The sequence below is a fragment of the Choristoneura fumiferana genome, chromosome 7 (assembly GCF_025370935.1).
Source record: "Choristoneura fumiferana chromosome 7, NRCan_CFum_1, whole genome shotgun sequence".
NCBI classification, from domain to species: domain Eukaryota; kingdom Metazoa; phylum Arthropoda; class Insecta; order Lepidoptera; family Tortricidae; genus Choristoneura; species Choristoneura fumiferana.
Window position 1 is genome coordinate 6,489,459 of NC_133478.1, and position 14,249 is coordinate 6,503,707.

Sequence of the window (14,249 nt, forward strand, 5' to 3'; positions counted from 1 at the left end):
AATAAAACAATTACAAAAAATACTAAGAATGAACCATAGCCAAAAACATGAACAGAAGAAAGTTGTATTTATTTAAAGAAAATGGAGTGGATGGCAAACGAGCAAGTGGGTCTTCTGATGGTAAGAGATCACCACCGCCTATAAACATCTGCAACACCAGGGGTATTGTAGATGCGTTGCCAAACTACAGGCCTAAGATGGGATACCTCAAGTGCCAGTAATTTCACCGGCTGTCTTACTCTCCACGCCGAAACACAACAGTGCAAGCACTGCTGCTTCACGGCAGGATTAGCGAGTAAGATGGTGGGATACTAAACCTAAAGTCTCTTTTTTAGAGTGTCTGTCTGTGCGTGTCAGAGATTATCCCCTATATAATTAATTTAATTACTAAAAAGTTGATTGAAAAACAGGTACCAGAATTGGAAGCTAAAATGAAGACTGGACGACGCAGATATTTTATTACGGATACCAATATCTTGTTCACTTCGCAATAGAATAAAATCGCTATTGTAGCCGTCATGCAACGTTACCCGAAATGTAAGTAAAAAGGTCAACACAGCACAATAGAGCGATGATTTTGCATAATTTTATTGATCTAAATATGCGTAGATCATTGATCATCCCGGTCAATAATACGTGTTAAACTTGTCACGATTTATTAGTGCTGCAAACGTATCGATGAAAGTTCTAAATAATCGATATTTAAACGATAGTTCTAGATAGTTCCAAAAAATGATTTCTAAATGCTACAGCTAAAGATAGAAATTCTCTTCCTTGGCTTTGAATGTTTCTATGACTATAATCAGATTTCAATAGGGTAAGGAGGGGTCAGAGATTATTGGAAAACTGCAGATTTTAACAATGACATAAAAATCGCTGTTTTTTTAACTTTGCAGACAGTATCTTTAGAAGCTTTTATATATTTGACTTGTAGTTAATGTTTATTAGTTTGCATGTTAGTTTATTTAAATCAAACCTTGACCTTAACGAACAAATTACTATTACAAATTAAATAAAACGTTGTAAAAAGTGAATCAGCTTAAAGCGTAAAGCTCAAGCAATTCGAAAAAACCGTAATTACCTTGCTGTCGTATTAGACTGCGTAGGCAGCCGCAAGCCCACCTCGGACTCCTGTTTTTCCTTAGAGTACAAGTATAACAGTTTCGTCAAAACACATTATCTGTCGATAACACACCACATCACTAGTGATTGCAAATCCCGCTGACCGATGGTGCGTGCCAAATGATTCGATCGATCATACACGTCAAGCATTGTCCCTGCACTAAAACGGTCCTTACAAAACCAGGTGTTGGGCCTTCCACGTGGACCCAAGGAAGCTATATTATTATGTATCGATAATTGATATTTTGATTTCGGTTGATTTATATGAATACAGTGAAATCAAGTAGATGCTACTGACTGTGGTGTAGAGAAATATTTAAAAAAAATACCGAAAATAAAATCCAAATGAGTGTGGATTTTTAAACTAACAAATTGAATACGAGTAAAAATTGTGCATAAAATTCTATTAAAAAGGAAAATCAGTTTTAATACAGGATTTTCTGCTGACTACTTGCATCACTGAATGTGCTTGTAAAAAAACAACAGTTCATCACCAAAAAATACTTAACTAAAAACAATTACTTTGCTCACTCGCGACTTAAAACCCAGACCTAGACCTTAGGACGCGGGTGAGCAAAGTAATTGTTTTTAGGTCATGGACCTCCACAAACGCCAAAAATACTCCTACTTTACTCGATCACAAAGTATTTGCCATCATCCATCAACAAGTCCCATATTTCTACCACAATCAATTGAAAATCAAACTGACAGTTCGGGACCAGAAAACAAAAAGTCATCTAACTTCACCTCAAATCCAATTGAACCAATATCACCCTCGCACGTTTGACCAAACTTTCCCGAATCACAACCCTAGTTTATGCCCAATAAAAATAACCGGGTCCAGCCGACATGCTCCGGATACCGAGAATTTTCCCACCCTCAAAAATTTATTAACACAAAAACCTCGAACAACCCGACCGCCCCATTTCCAACCTAAGGAACACCCCTTAAAACCCAAGCGAGTAGTACAAACACTTTAGTGTTAGCAAATTCACTCCCTCGCAAGCGATTTGGTCCATATGTCGAGACAAGTGAGCTGGCTCCTTAACGCACTGGACACCCCAAATTGGGGGTAGTTGAGGGGAAATCGTCGAGTTTATTGGAATTTCCTATGGGTTGTTTTCACACGTGATTTACACGTCGAGGGACCGGAAGGTCTGAATAGCCCGACGTGACGAGGGAAATGAATAAATAAACTTTTAAGCAAAACTACAGTATATTGTATTTCGATCCAATTTATGAAAAGTGTAAACAAAGACGCCATTTACCCGACCACAGACATTCAATAATGTGAAAACCTAGAACCTATTGCAAAAATAACTGTTCAGTAAATCGATTAATTAATTAATTAATTGAATAGAAATAAGTTTAATTTTATTTTGTTTAATTTAATTTTTAGCTTAATCTAAATTAATTAATAACAAATTATTGAATAGATCAAAGTATTTTTGTCTATTTTATTATTTACAATACTTGATTTAATTCCAAAAACTGTTTATTTAGTTATGAAAGCACTAACTATTTTTTAATTTTAAAGTTACTTAATTCAAATCGCTTATTAAATCGAGCATTAATCGACTTTTAAAATGTAAAATTTTCCACCATCTCTACGCTAGTCTATGCTACTACAGATTATGCCCCTGTTTCATTTAAAAATACCATCAGAAAAAAGTGATTAGAAGTCTAGTTAAAAGACATGAATCCTACTAATATGTATTAATGTCGAAAGTTTGTGATACAAGGATTTTGATGAATCAGTTTGTTTACACTTCTTTTCAGGCATAAAAACCATAGAAGGTATTTATGTTTTATTAAATTTGACAAAATTTTAAAGTATCTACACTAACCTAATTACTAATATTACTACTTTTTATTTTTAATTCCCGCGTCATAGTTCATAAAATCTCATATTTCGTTTTCTATTACCGTCTGAAATTTTAGTAGGTAATTGTCGTCTGGACAAAACATATTTTTTTACCCGATATTAATGCGAAAGTATGTGAGTATAAAATGTTGAAATTTCAATCGCTGGGCATGGAGCATCAACTTGGTGTGTTCGTGACCCTAATCCCAGAAATAATACTAAAATTCACTAATACTACTTGCCGATATTCCCTCGGGATACCGTAAAATTCGAAACTAATGCAATCATTGCAACTTAGTCTGAAATGCTTTTTCGTTGGATAACTTTTATAATCTTCAATAAATACTAAGCTAGCTAATTACCCTCTATTGCCTGCGGGAAAGTCCTCCATCACACATCTTCCATTCATCCTGGTTTGAAGCGCGTTCAATTGAGCGGTTCGAGTGACCCTTTGCCTTTCAATCATAACACATCTGCCCTGATTTTTTATGGGACATTCCAAGGGAAGGGAATAAGGAAGGCAATAAGGTTACCAGTGCGGCGAATTCGAGGAATGAAATTTGAAATGTAGTCTGGACATATTGAATAAATTAAGTGAATTTTGCAATATTCCTACGGAAACCTCGGATAAAATCTTGAAATTTAACCGCTCATCATTGATCCATAAATTTATATGTAGATAGCTGGAGCTGGCCTCCTCTCAATATGCAAATTTTTAGCCAAAGTTCCCACGGATAGTGGATGGGAATCTTTGCACACACCATTGAATTGCTTAGACATGCAAATTTCCTCATGATGGTTCTTATCTGTTTGATAAAATTAGATCAACTTTTTGAGATATTCCCTTAAAATAACATGTGATGATGGCTTATCAACAACCAGTTGGTTAGGTTATGCAATTTCGTCATGATAATTTGACAAAATCTCGTAATAAAATCAATAGCTACTTTTTATTGACGTAATGTTCCAAGGGATAGAAAAATATCTAAATAATAAGAGTTGGTTTAGAGTTATGCAAATTTTGTCTGCCAAGTTGCAGTCTGAATATTGAATCAATAGGCAACTTTTTGAATCGATATTGACATAAAAAAACTCAGGGACAAATCCGAAATAACAACCACTGTGTAGAAACATCAAATTTGTTATTAGGTACCTGGACCTATTGAATCACATAGCTACTTTTTATTTCTATTTCCACTGGAAAGGGATAAAATCTCGAAATAACAACCGCTCGCTTACAGGCATGAAATTTGGAATTACTGTAGCCAACAACTGGAATAACACATACCTACTTTTTCCATATTTCAAAGGGATAGTTTTGTAACTAAGGGACCCCATAATCAAGTGTATTATTGTTGTTATTTTTTGTAATTTTTTCTTTAATTGTATACTTACTGTGGTTTCTAAGTCTTTATTTGTACTTATTTTATTTTGAAAAAGACTTTCTGCCAAGCTTCTTGCGGCGCATTCTTCTTGGCAATGATGGTCTTTCCGAAAGTGCTGGTATTTAAAAGAATTACGTGTAAAAGTGCCCATTGCGGCTATTTACTGAATAAATTAATGTATTTGGATAGGGAAATTTTTTGAAATTTTAGCACTGGGTTTAGAGTTTGAATTTTGTACAGTTATCTTAACAAATCCTCAATAAAGACCACGATATAAATTTGGGAAATTTCCAGGGGAATTTTGTAAAATCCGAAAATTTCAATTGCAACTAGTACCAGCCGAATAGTTTACGCGTGCGAAGTCTAGTTAAAAGGCATGAATTATAGATAAATGTATTATTGACTCGATCCAGTGCGTGTTTATACAAGGATTTTGATGAAATCAGTTTGTTTACACTTCTTATAAATTTGATAGGCATAAACCATAGAAGGTATTGTATGTTTCATTAAATTTATTGATAAAATTTAAAGTATCTACACTAAACTAACTAATCCTACTAATATTAATGCGAAAGTATGTGAGTATAATGTGTGTTTGTTTGTTTCACCTTCAGGCTAATGGCTGCATGGATTTGCATCAAACTTGGTGTTTTCGTGACCCGCCTACAGACACAAAATCCCAGAAATGCATAATTTTTAATTTTAATACTAAAATTCACTAATACTACTTGCTGTAGTTATGCAATTGGGTCCTCGTGGATTTTTAACCGTAAAATTGGTTATAACTATTGCAATCATTGCAACCGATTTTTCTGAAATGCTTTTTCGTTGGATTACTTTTACCTAATTCCACTTCACTAAATAAAAAGCTAGCTAATTACCCTCTATTGCCTCATCAAAAATTGAAAGTCCTCCATCACACATGGCCCTCCATTCATCCTGGTTTCCCGGAAGCGCGTTCAACGCTTGACCGCGGTTCGAGTGACCCTTTGCCTTTCAATCATAAGGAGGGTCTGCCCTTTGATTTTTGTAGATTTATGGGACATTTCAAGGGTCGTGGAGGGAATAAGGAAGGCAATAAGGTTACAAGTGCGCCGCGAATTCGGGAATGAAAAATTGAAATTTAGTCGGTGACAATATTGAATCAAATTAATGTGAAATAAGTTTTTAACAGAGGTATATTACTTAAACGCTTTTTTCGGAAGTTGCTAGTTCCCTTGCGGTACTTCTCATCATCGATCATCATCATCATTCCAGCCTATATACATACGTCCCGCAGCTGGGCACAGGCCTCCTCTCAAAATGAGAAAGCTTGAGCCAAAGTTCCCACGCGAGCCCAGTGCAGATTGGGAACTTTGCACACACCATTGAATTGCTTCGCAAGTTTGTGCAGGTTTCCTCATGATGGTTCTTATCTGTTTGATAAAAATTGGTTCAGCCGTTTTTGAGATATTGAACTTTAAAATTACATGTGATGATGGCTTATCAACTTTTCAAGTTGGTTAGGTTATGCAATATCGTCACTAATTTGAAAAAATCTCGTATCTAAAATCAATATGTCAACAAAATTGAACCTTGACGTAATGTTCATAAGGTCCACTCAGAAAAATTATCTACTTTGAGATAAGAGTTTTTTTTTAAGTAGTGACGATATGCAAATTTTTATCTGCCAAGTTGCAGAACAATATTGAATCAATAGCCTTCAAATACATCAATATTGACAAAAAAAAACTTCATTTACAATGATCCAAAATGTATTACAAAACCAGTGTACAAAACATTCAAAATATCACAAATTACTGTAACCAAAACTTTATACAATTCCTACTGGGATTTTCTATTTCCCCTTCAAAAGTCGTTTGTATTGTAACACATTTATAAACCTAATCGATATACAAGATGCTCGATTACACCATTTCAGACGAACCACGAATCGATACCACAGATTTTAACAAACTACACAATAAAACAAAACACTACTTCCACCGTGGCTAATCAAATCACACCTCATACACCGAATAGCTCTATAAATACATTTCAATAACTAGACTCTAAGGTCCTATGGACTGGCAAAAAAAAAACAATTTGTTTGGAGCCCTGTGTACTTCAGTCAGATGTAATGTGAAAACAAAAGACGACTGCATCGCTTGAAGCTGCCGAGTATGCCTCGCAGTTTTCAAATAAGAAAGGATTCGAAACTCGAACCTTCCCGATGTTTCCCGAAACTTCCCGAATGACGATGCTGTTTTGTTACACGAAGGCGACCTTGACCACGGTTTGAAGAAGCAAGAGTATGGTGACGAAGAAGAGAACGTTTGGTGGGTAGGTCTTCGTAGTTTTGCTGGCGGCGGTCAAAGCTCGGGGTACCAACGGCATCGCAAAAGCTTGGTTGTTGCAGCGGTTTAACTGAAAAGCAAAGACACAGATTAAATTATGAGAAGAATTTATTCTTAATCCCAGAGAGCATTAAAAGAAATGAGCCGTGGTGGCTGAGTGGTTTGACCTATGGCCTCTCAAGCAGAGGATCGTGGGTTCAAACCCCGGCTCGCACCTCTGAGTTTTTCGAAATTCATGTGCGGAATTACATTTAAAATTTACTACGAGCTTTACGGTGAAGGAAAACATCGTGAGGAAGCCTGCACAACAAACCTGCGAAGCAATTCAACGGTGTGTGTGAAGGTCCCAATCCGCACTGGGCCCGCGTGGGAACTACTGCCCAAGCCCTCTCATTCCGAGAGGAGGCCTGTGCCCTGCAGTGGGACGTATGTAGGCTGGGATGATGATGATTAAAAGAAATGACAAAATGTTATTACAAGCTTTTATTTAGTTTCACCTGTCCCGTTGTCTGTCTGTCTGTAATCAAATCTTTCAAGTTAAATGCGATCAACTTCTAGTAGTTTGATTGGCTTGAAATTTGGTATACTTATGTAAATTGCGTGACAATACAATAATCACAGACGATCCGTGCCAAAATTGCTTCGGACGACTTGCTCTTCACCACTTACGTGAAACACTTATCTACAGGGCACCGCGCCACTGCTGTGTACCCACCTCACAGCACGTCGTGTCCGAGGAACCGACGCAGCCCGTGCGGCAGCCGCGTAGCACCGCCTCGTACGACTTCCCCTTGGACACCACTTGCGTGAAACACTTCTCGTCGACAGATCGACACGTCACTGAATGTACTCTAGAAACAAACAAAATCGTGGGGTAATACTGACTTATAATAGTTATAACACGAACATTAAAAATTGCAGGTTAAAAAGGCATGTATTTCCCAGCCTAATCTCTATAGAAGAGTTTGTATTTTGATTACCTTGCTGCAGCTTAAAATACTTAGATATTTTGTACATGGTAATTTGACTGAATACTCCTGTAAAAGATTTTTTGGGCATTGTCACAAAAAAGTGTACCCTTTCAATTTTGGATAAGATATGATTTTTCCTGCTCAGAATCAAAAGCACAATCGATTCCGATGGTTTCAAAAAAAAATTCAATCAAAAATGTCAGTTTTGTGATTTATTTTTCATACACTCGATATTGGGCGTCACAAAGCTGACTCATAAATTTGTATGAAAAAATTAAATAGGTACGAAAATTTCTATGAATAGGTACACATTTTTGTAAAAACGCCCTTTTATCTGAATTTGTAAATCAAATCGTGGTCATGCTCTAGTTTAATACACTTCGGACATCGATCGATGGATCATTCATCAATCGCAAGGAAAAAAACCTACTTAAATTTTACTATATTTTTTTTATTGGACTGGACGGCAAACGAGCAAATGGGTCTCCTCATATAAGGGGTATTGCAGATGCTTTGCCAAACTAGAGGCCTAAGATGGGATACCTCAATACGACGAACGGACGGTACGATACGAACTTCGAGTTTCGAGTTTCGTAGTGGCCCTGCTGGTGGAAACGCTGCTTAAGGCAGCTTGTATATTGGTAGCCAACTGTTCCATTCCAAGCTTCCACTGAATAAATCTGGCCACTACGAAGTGCAAAATTCGAACTTCGTATCTTGCCGTCCCGCTGACGTCTATTTATTAATTAATAAGAGGGACGGTACGAGTCGAAGGTCGATTTTCGAATCTCTTAGTAGCCTCCTGTACCTGTATTTAGTAGGGTCGAGGCAGGACCGTAGCGGCGACTCATTCTTGAACGCACACACGTAGCACTCCAACGGCAGCTTCTTGATGGTTCTGGTGACGGCGACGGGATTGGGCGTGGGCACGAGGGCGGGCGCGCGCCGCCCCACCGCCTCCGCCTTCTCTACCTGCTCGTCCTCCTCATCGTCTTCGTCGTCGTCTTCTTCTTCTTCTGCGTCGTCCGTTCGTCTGGAAATACCAACATCATCAGTAAAAATGGCCACCCATTAGACCAGCGGTTCTTAACCTGACCTAACCTAAACTTTAAGAATGTTTGAAGCGATAACCCTAATATTACCTTTAAAATTGACTTCATTATAAAATATTAAAAATACATTTTTCACGTGTTTTAATTATAGAATTCCAGCGATCCACCTAATACCGCCCGCAATCCGAATTAGGGTCGCCACCGAGGTTAAGAAATGTTGTGCATTAGACCTTTATCGTACTAGCTTTACCAGTGCTCTGTCACTAACACAGAAGTTAACATTATAGATGTCATCGTAGACACCGCATAAGTATTAAATAAGAGGAACAGAAATGTCACCATGACCTAAAACTACAATCACATCTATTTTGCAGCTGAGATTTAACCCTTAATAGAGGTAGAGGCGATTTAGCGACCACTTGCATTGGATTGGAAACTGAACCTTATTAATTTCTTGATACGTCACAATTTTCATTGTAATTATTGAAAATACGACTAGCTATAAAACTATTCTTTGTCAGGTATGTATTATGTATACGATAGCTGTTTTTGATTCTGTGGTGGTATGCTCCAATAAATGGGGCCTTATTAAGGGTTAAATAAGCAAGTATTTTACTGAAAATTGCTTTTTTTGCTGATCGTACTTCTGTTGACTGTACTTTCATTGGCGTCCAACTTACATTATGTATACGAAAATTGAAATCAAACTGACCGCTAGAAGAAGATCAAAACTAACTCCCAAGATTTGAAACAAACAAATAAACATACGAAATCAAGCTAATATAATATTCTAAAGCTTGTAAAACTGTAGTGCGCCACGAACTGAAACCGACTAAACATTAGGGAAACATTTTAGACCACTAGCTACTTAGACCAGTTGCTTTTTAAACAACTTGCTATTTAGACCAGTTGTTTTTTATCACTTGCTACTTAGACCGGCTGCTTTTTAGACGAAGTGATACTAACGCCACCTAACTACCGACCGGTTAACACCCATGCATGAGGACTGGGGGGCTACTGCGAAATTCGAAAATCGAAGTTCGTATCGTACCGTCCCTCTCACTCTCGTATTAAATAATTAATGAGCGTCAGCGGGACGGCAAGATACGAAATTTGAATATTACACTTCATAGTATAAGGCATGGCTGATAGACTGTATAGCGTGGTCTAAAGCGGGTATCAGTTTTTTTATGGTATAGGGGGAAAACGAGCAAACGGATCGCCTGATGGTAAACGATTACCGTCGCCCATGCACCTGCAACACCAGAAGAGTCACAAGTGCGTTGCCGGCCTTTTAGGTAGGAGTACGCTCTTTTTTTGTAAGCTTGAAGGTTATATCGGTCCGGTAATACCGCAGGCGAAAGTTCATTCCGGAGCTTTGATGTGCGAGGCAGGAAATTTCTTGAAAAACGCTCAGTAGAAGACTGCCAACCATCTATATGATGAGGATAGAAGTGTTGTCGCGTAGGGCGGTGGTGGAAGGATGTGGCAAGGATCAACCTGAATAACTCCTTCGGAGCACTCCCCGTTGTACATGCGATAGAGGATGCACAGTGAAACTACATCTCTACGCAGCGTCAAGGAGTCAAGTCGATCAGAAATTCGTTGGCAGACGACTATTCAAGTCGCTCTCCGTTGTATGCGGTCCTGAGGGAAAAGCTGGTACTGGGGAGCCCCTGCCCACAGATGAGAGCAGTATTCCATATGTTTTGCAGTTCTGTTAGAGCGCCTTGTTAGCCGCAATAGACTAGAGACTAGCATCCTGAACGGTGCACGACGATGGTTTAGGTATTTAAAGATTAATTACATTTCATTCCCATCGTTGCTATACTTTTTCTCTAGCATTGGCAGACGAACGCTAAAAGCATTCTTGCTATCGTCGGTTACGAATGAAGGAGCCCTAAAATAATAAGGACCATTGTGGGTACTTCCAATTTGTTCTATGAAACTGTGGAATAATTATGATTGTACACAAATGTGCTAAACGTCCAATAGGACAAATCGGAAGTATTGAACATGTATGGCAAGTTTTTTTTGTTTGTCAGTTCATACCAGTTTTCAGTAAAGTGAGTATAATACATCAGTTGAAAGATTAATTAAACCGAAAAAAATTGAAAGCTTCATAGCACCAGATTTTCCAGAAAATACTTACAACAGTATTATTTTTTGGCAAGTGTTAAATAATATAAAACTTACTCACTGATATTGCAAAACAGTTCCAGAAAAACCTCAAGGTATATTGTCACTACTCTGAAGAGAAAATGATATCTTAATGTCGTTAAATCAACAAAAACCTTATTTTGATAATTTGAAGCTCAGTTCAAGTTATTCCTTATTTCAGTTCCAGGTTTCAGAAGAGCTAAACTAAGCACAAACATGTCACCATCAGTATGACATTTCAAGTGTCTCCAATACTGCATTTCTGTATGTAGTTATCGGCAATTGTAGAAAAGCAAGAAGTATTGCTATCAACAGCGATGTGCTGACACTGGGCCTCCCGGCTCTCTTTACGGTAAAGTGGTACTCACTCCTCGTCCTCATCCTCATCCAGTTTGCCACCAGTTTTTGGTACCAACAGCAGCGCGGCTAGCACAAGGCAGAGCCGCCAGCGCACCATAGCGCCAAACTATAATCCTACTATACCACACGGTAATTTTGTCATTTTAAAATCCAAAACATTTATTACTCCATGAAAGGTGCTACGGAATTTTGACAGCAGTCTTCAATTTTGTTTTTCGAATTTCTTTGTTTTTTTAAGAGTTTTTGGGAGCTTTGATCGCTCTAGCGCGGAGGTTGAACGGAAAACGACAAACGCAAAGTTCCTTCTACAAAATTATGGTGATATCTTGGTGATATTTATGATTTTGATGCTAATTCATTCATTTTATTGTACGACTTCCTCGATTCTCGGACGTTTCTGAAATGTACATCGAGTTTTTTAATTTTTTGTTTAACTTGTAATGTATGTTTCATGTATCTATGTATGTGCGGGTCAAATCTTGCAAGTTAAATTTGACCCACTTCTAGTAGTCGGATTGTCTTGAAATTTGGCATACTTATGTGAATTACGTGACAATACAATAATCTGGTAATGACATCCTGGTAGTCCGGCCAGGTTCGTCTCCGCAGGACGGAACTGTTCAACGGTTGGGTGACAATGCAAGTACAGTCAACAAAAAGTGCAGCCAGCAAAAAAAGCTAGTATTAAAAATGAAATTATTGCATGTTTTATAGATTTATAGCTGCACACTAAGCTTTTAAGAGTGGTACATAATAAAAATGTATTGAATGACTATCAAAATTGCTTTTTCCAAGTTTTTGATAGGTACTCAACTTGGCGTCACGAGTTTAGGTATGTTAGTGTAGTCGGGACAAATCGCGCACGAATCTAACTTGGATGGACTAATTATTTTTTTACGACACTGGCGATTATTAAAATATCACTTTATATCTAAATATAAGACAGTATTTATATGCTTACCTATTAGAAATTTTGCTTGAGAAAACAATACGTGCCTTCTTTTTATTCCGAATGAAGCTTTAATGTATTCAATAAAGTTTATTTGACGTATGTGTTGGGGTACTTTTTCATTAATCTCTCATGTTAATTGTTAAATCTATGCTCGTGTATAATCCACAAACTACAGATACAGAATTTTCTTATTGGAACTTTCGAATCAAGCCGGTCGTCACCATACGCTCAATACATATTCACATGTGCTCACGCGAGTCATCTACATGTGTGATTGAGAACTAGCTATTCGTCGCTAGATGGCACTGTTTCGATATACAAGATATGATATTCCAGGATAAATATTTTTTGTGTATTTCATCTGAACCAGATTTAGTTTTAGTTAATAATCTTTAAATAAAAACGTTTTTTAATACCGGTGCGTACAGTGAAACTTTCATTTTCAAACAAAACAGAGATTAGACTAACCTCCATTGTACACAATTCAGTAGATGTTTTGGGGAAAAATAAATTTTATATTATAGATAGATTAAACGGCGGCTCCTATTTGAGAAAAAAAAATAGCCAATATAAAAGAAAGAAAAGAAAGAAAGAAAGAACATACATTTATTTAACGCCATAAAACAAACATAGAAACAAACATAGAACAGAAAAAAATTGCATTATTTTGTTTATGACAAATACATTTTCTTTCCTTTCTTTCATCTTTCTTTCTTGTTTCTATAATAAATCTGATATAGTGTAGGTATGTTAGTTAGTGTAGGTGTAAGTCAGAAACATCTGAAGCGTGAATCTCAATTTAAACACAATTTTATGCATCTGAGGTTGATTTCCTGTATACTTAATTTACTCTCAAGTCGTCATCTCATCTTGTCACTTCAGAATGTCATTATTTTTTTGTAGCGCAAGCGAAGCTTCTCTGTTTCAGCTTGCGCAATTTTTTTTAGCTTAGGTACGAGTATGTACTGTCGCGTTTAGCGGCTAGCGGGTCAGCAGAACTAAACACAGCTGTCATAAGGCTGTCAACAAAAATGTTAGGGCTACAGCGTGACAGTATGTCTGTCCAGTAATATTTTGTTAGAAAATTCGGTCTACTGCTGACAAAGTAGAAATTAGTGTAGAGAATACGCAAGCATTTTTTTTATTTCTGCTAATATTTGTTAATTTTTTGACAAAGCGAGTTCTGGCAGTTTTTATGGATATATTAATTTGTCAAATTAGACAGAGATCTGTCATGTACTATGATATGTTGGACGCGACTGACATAGAATATTCACACTTAATTTATTTTTTTCTAAATAGGATAGTGGAAACTTTATTCGCTCGTTTAATTCTTATTTTTCAACATCCTTGTTTTATCTAAGTCACTTAAGAGAAATATTTTATTCCATTAATATTCCCAATTATAAATACTTAAGCTAATAAATCAATCAAATTCCATAAAACAAAGTAATAAATAATATCACCTCAATTTCACTGCAATTTTTTAAAAATCGTTTAATAAAATTTAATGATATGATAAGTATCTTATAAGAAACACTAGCTTTTTCCCGCTACTTTATCAACTAAGAATTAGTTTATCGCTATCCTGCGGGAACTTGCACACCTAAACCGCTGGACCGATTTTGATGATATTTGATACGGAGTTTGAGATCCTGGTAAAAGAACATAGGATAAGTAGTTCTTACCTTAGACAACTGCATAGTTCCCGCAGTACCGAGATGCAGGATTGCAGAGGAAGTCGCGGGCAAAAAAAAACTAGTTTCTCATTAGACATTTAATTATCTCATAACACTATAACACACTATGTTTTTTTTTATTTTTTCTTCTAACGAGTAAAATTATTTTTTATACCCAAAATAACTCCGCAACTAAATTCTTCGCAGACGGAGTCGCGGGCAACAGTAACTATTGAATGAAAGCTTATAAAACGCAACGATTTTCTCAACTCATGTTTACTCCAGTTCGAAATTCCTCAACCCTTTGTTGTGCTCAAAGCCTCGCTTATCAAACCTCGATTCTAATGCCGCCTAGAACCCATGAATAA

General features: G+C 36.9%; 1 protein-coding gene across 1 annotated transcript; it reads right to left on the minus strand.

Annotated features, from left to right (window-relative positions):
• Positions 1-6,108: 6,108 nt before the first annotated feature.
• LOC141429395 (uncharacterized) lies at positions 6,109-11,455 on the minus strand. Its single transcript, XM_074089690.1, has 4 exons — positions 11,259-11,455; positions 8,487-8,711; positions 7,423-7,558; positions 6,109-6,777 (listed from the first exon to the last, which is right to left on the minus strand). The coding sequence occupies exons 1-4, from the start codon at positions 11,345-11,347 to the stop codon at positions 6,622-6,624; spliced, it is 606 nt and encodes a 201-aa protein (XP_073945791.1). The 5' UTR covers positions 11,348-11,455; the 3' UTR covers positions 6,109-6,621.
• Between the last annotated feature and the right edge of the window lie 2,794 nt (positions 11,456-14,249).

Excerpts from the sequence above, each read along its gene's own strand:
- LOC141429395 (XM_074089690.1), bottom strand. The coding sequence starts at position 11,347 with ATGGTGCGCTGGCGGCTCTGCCTTGTGCTAGCCGCGCTGCTGTTGGTA. Across the intron at positions 8,712-11,258 it reads GATGAGGATGAGGACGAGGA|ACGAACGGACGACGCAGAAG; the intron begins GTGAGTACCACT and ends TGGTATTTCCAG. Across the intron at positions 7,559-8,486 it reads CTCGACCCTACTAAATACAG|AGTACATTCAGTGACGTGTC; the intron begins GTACAGGAGGCT and ends GTTTGTTTCTAG.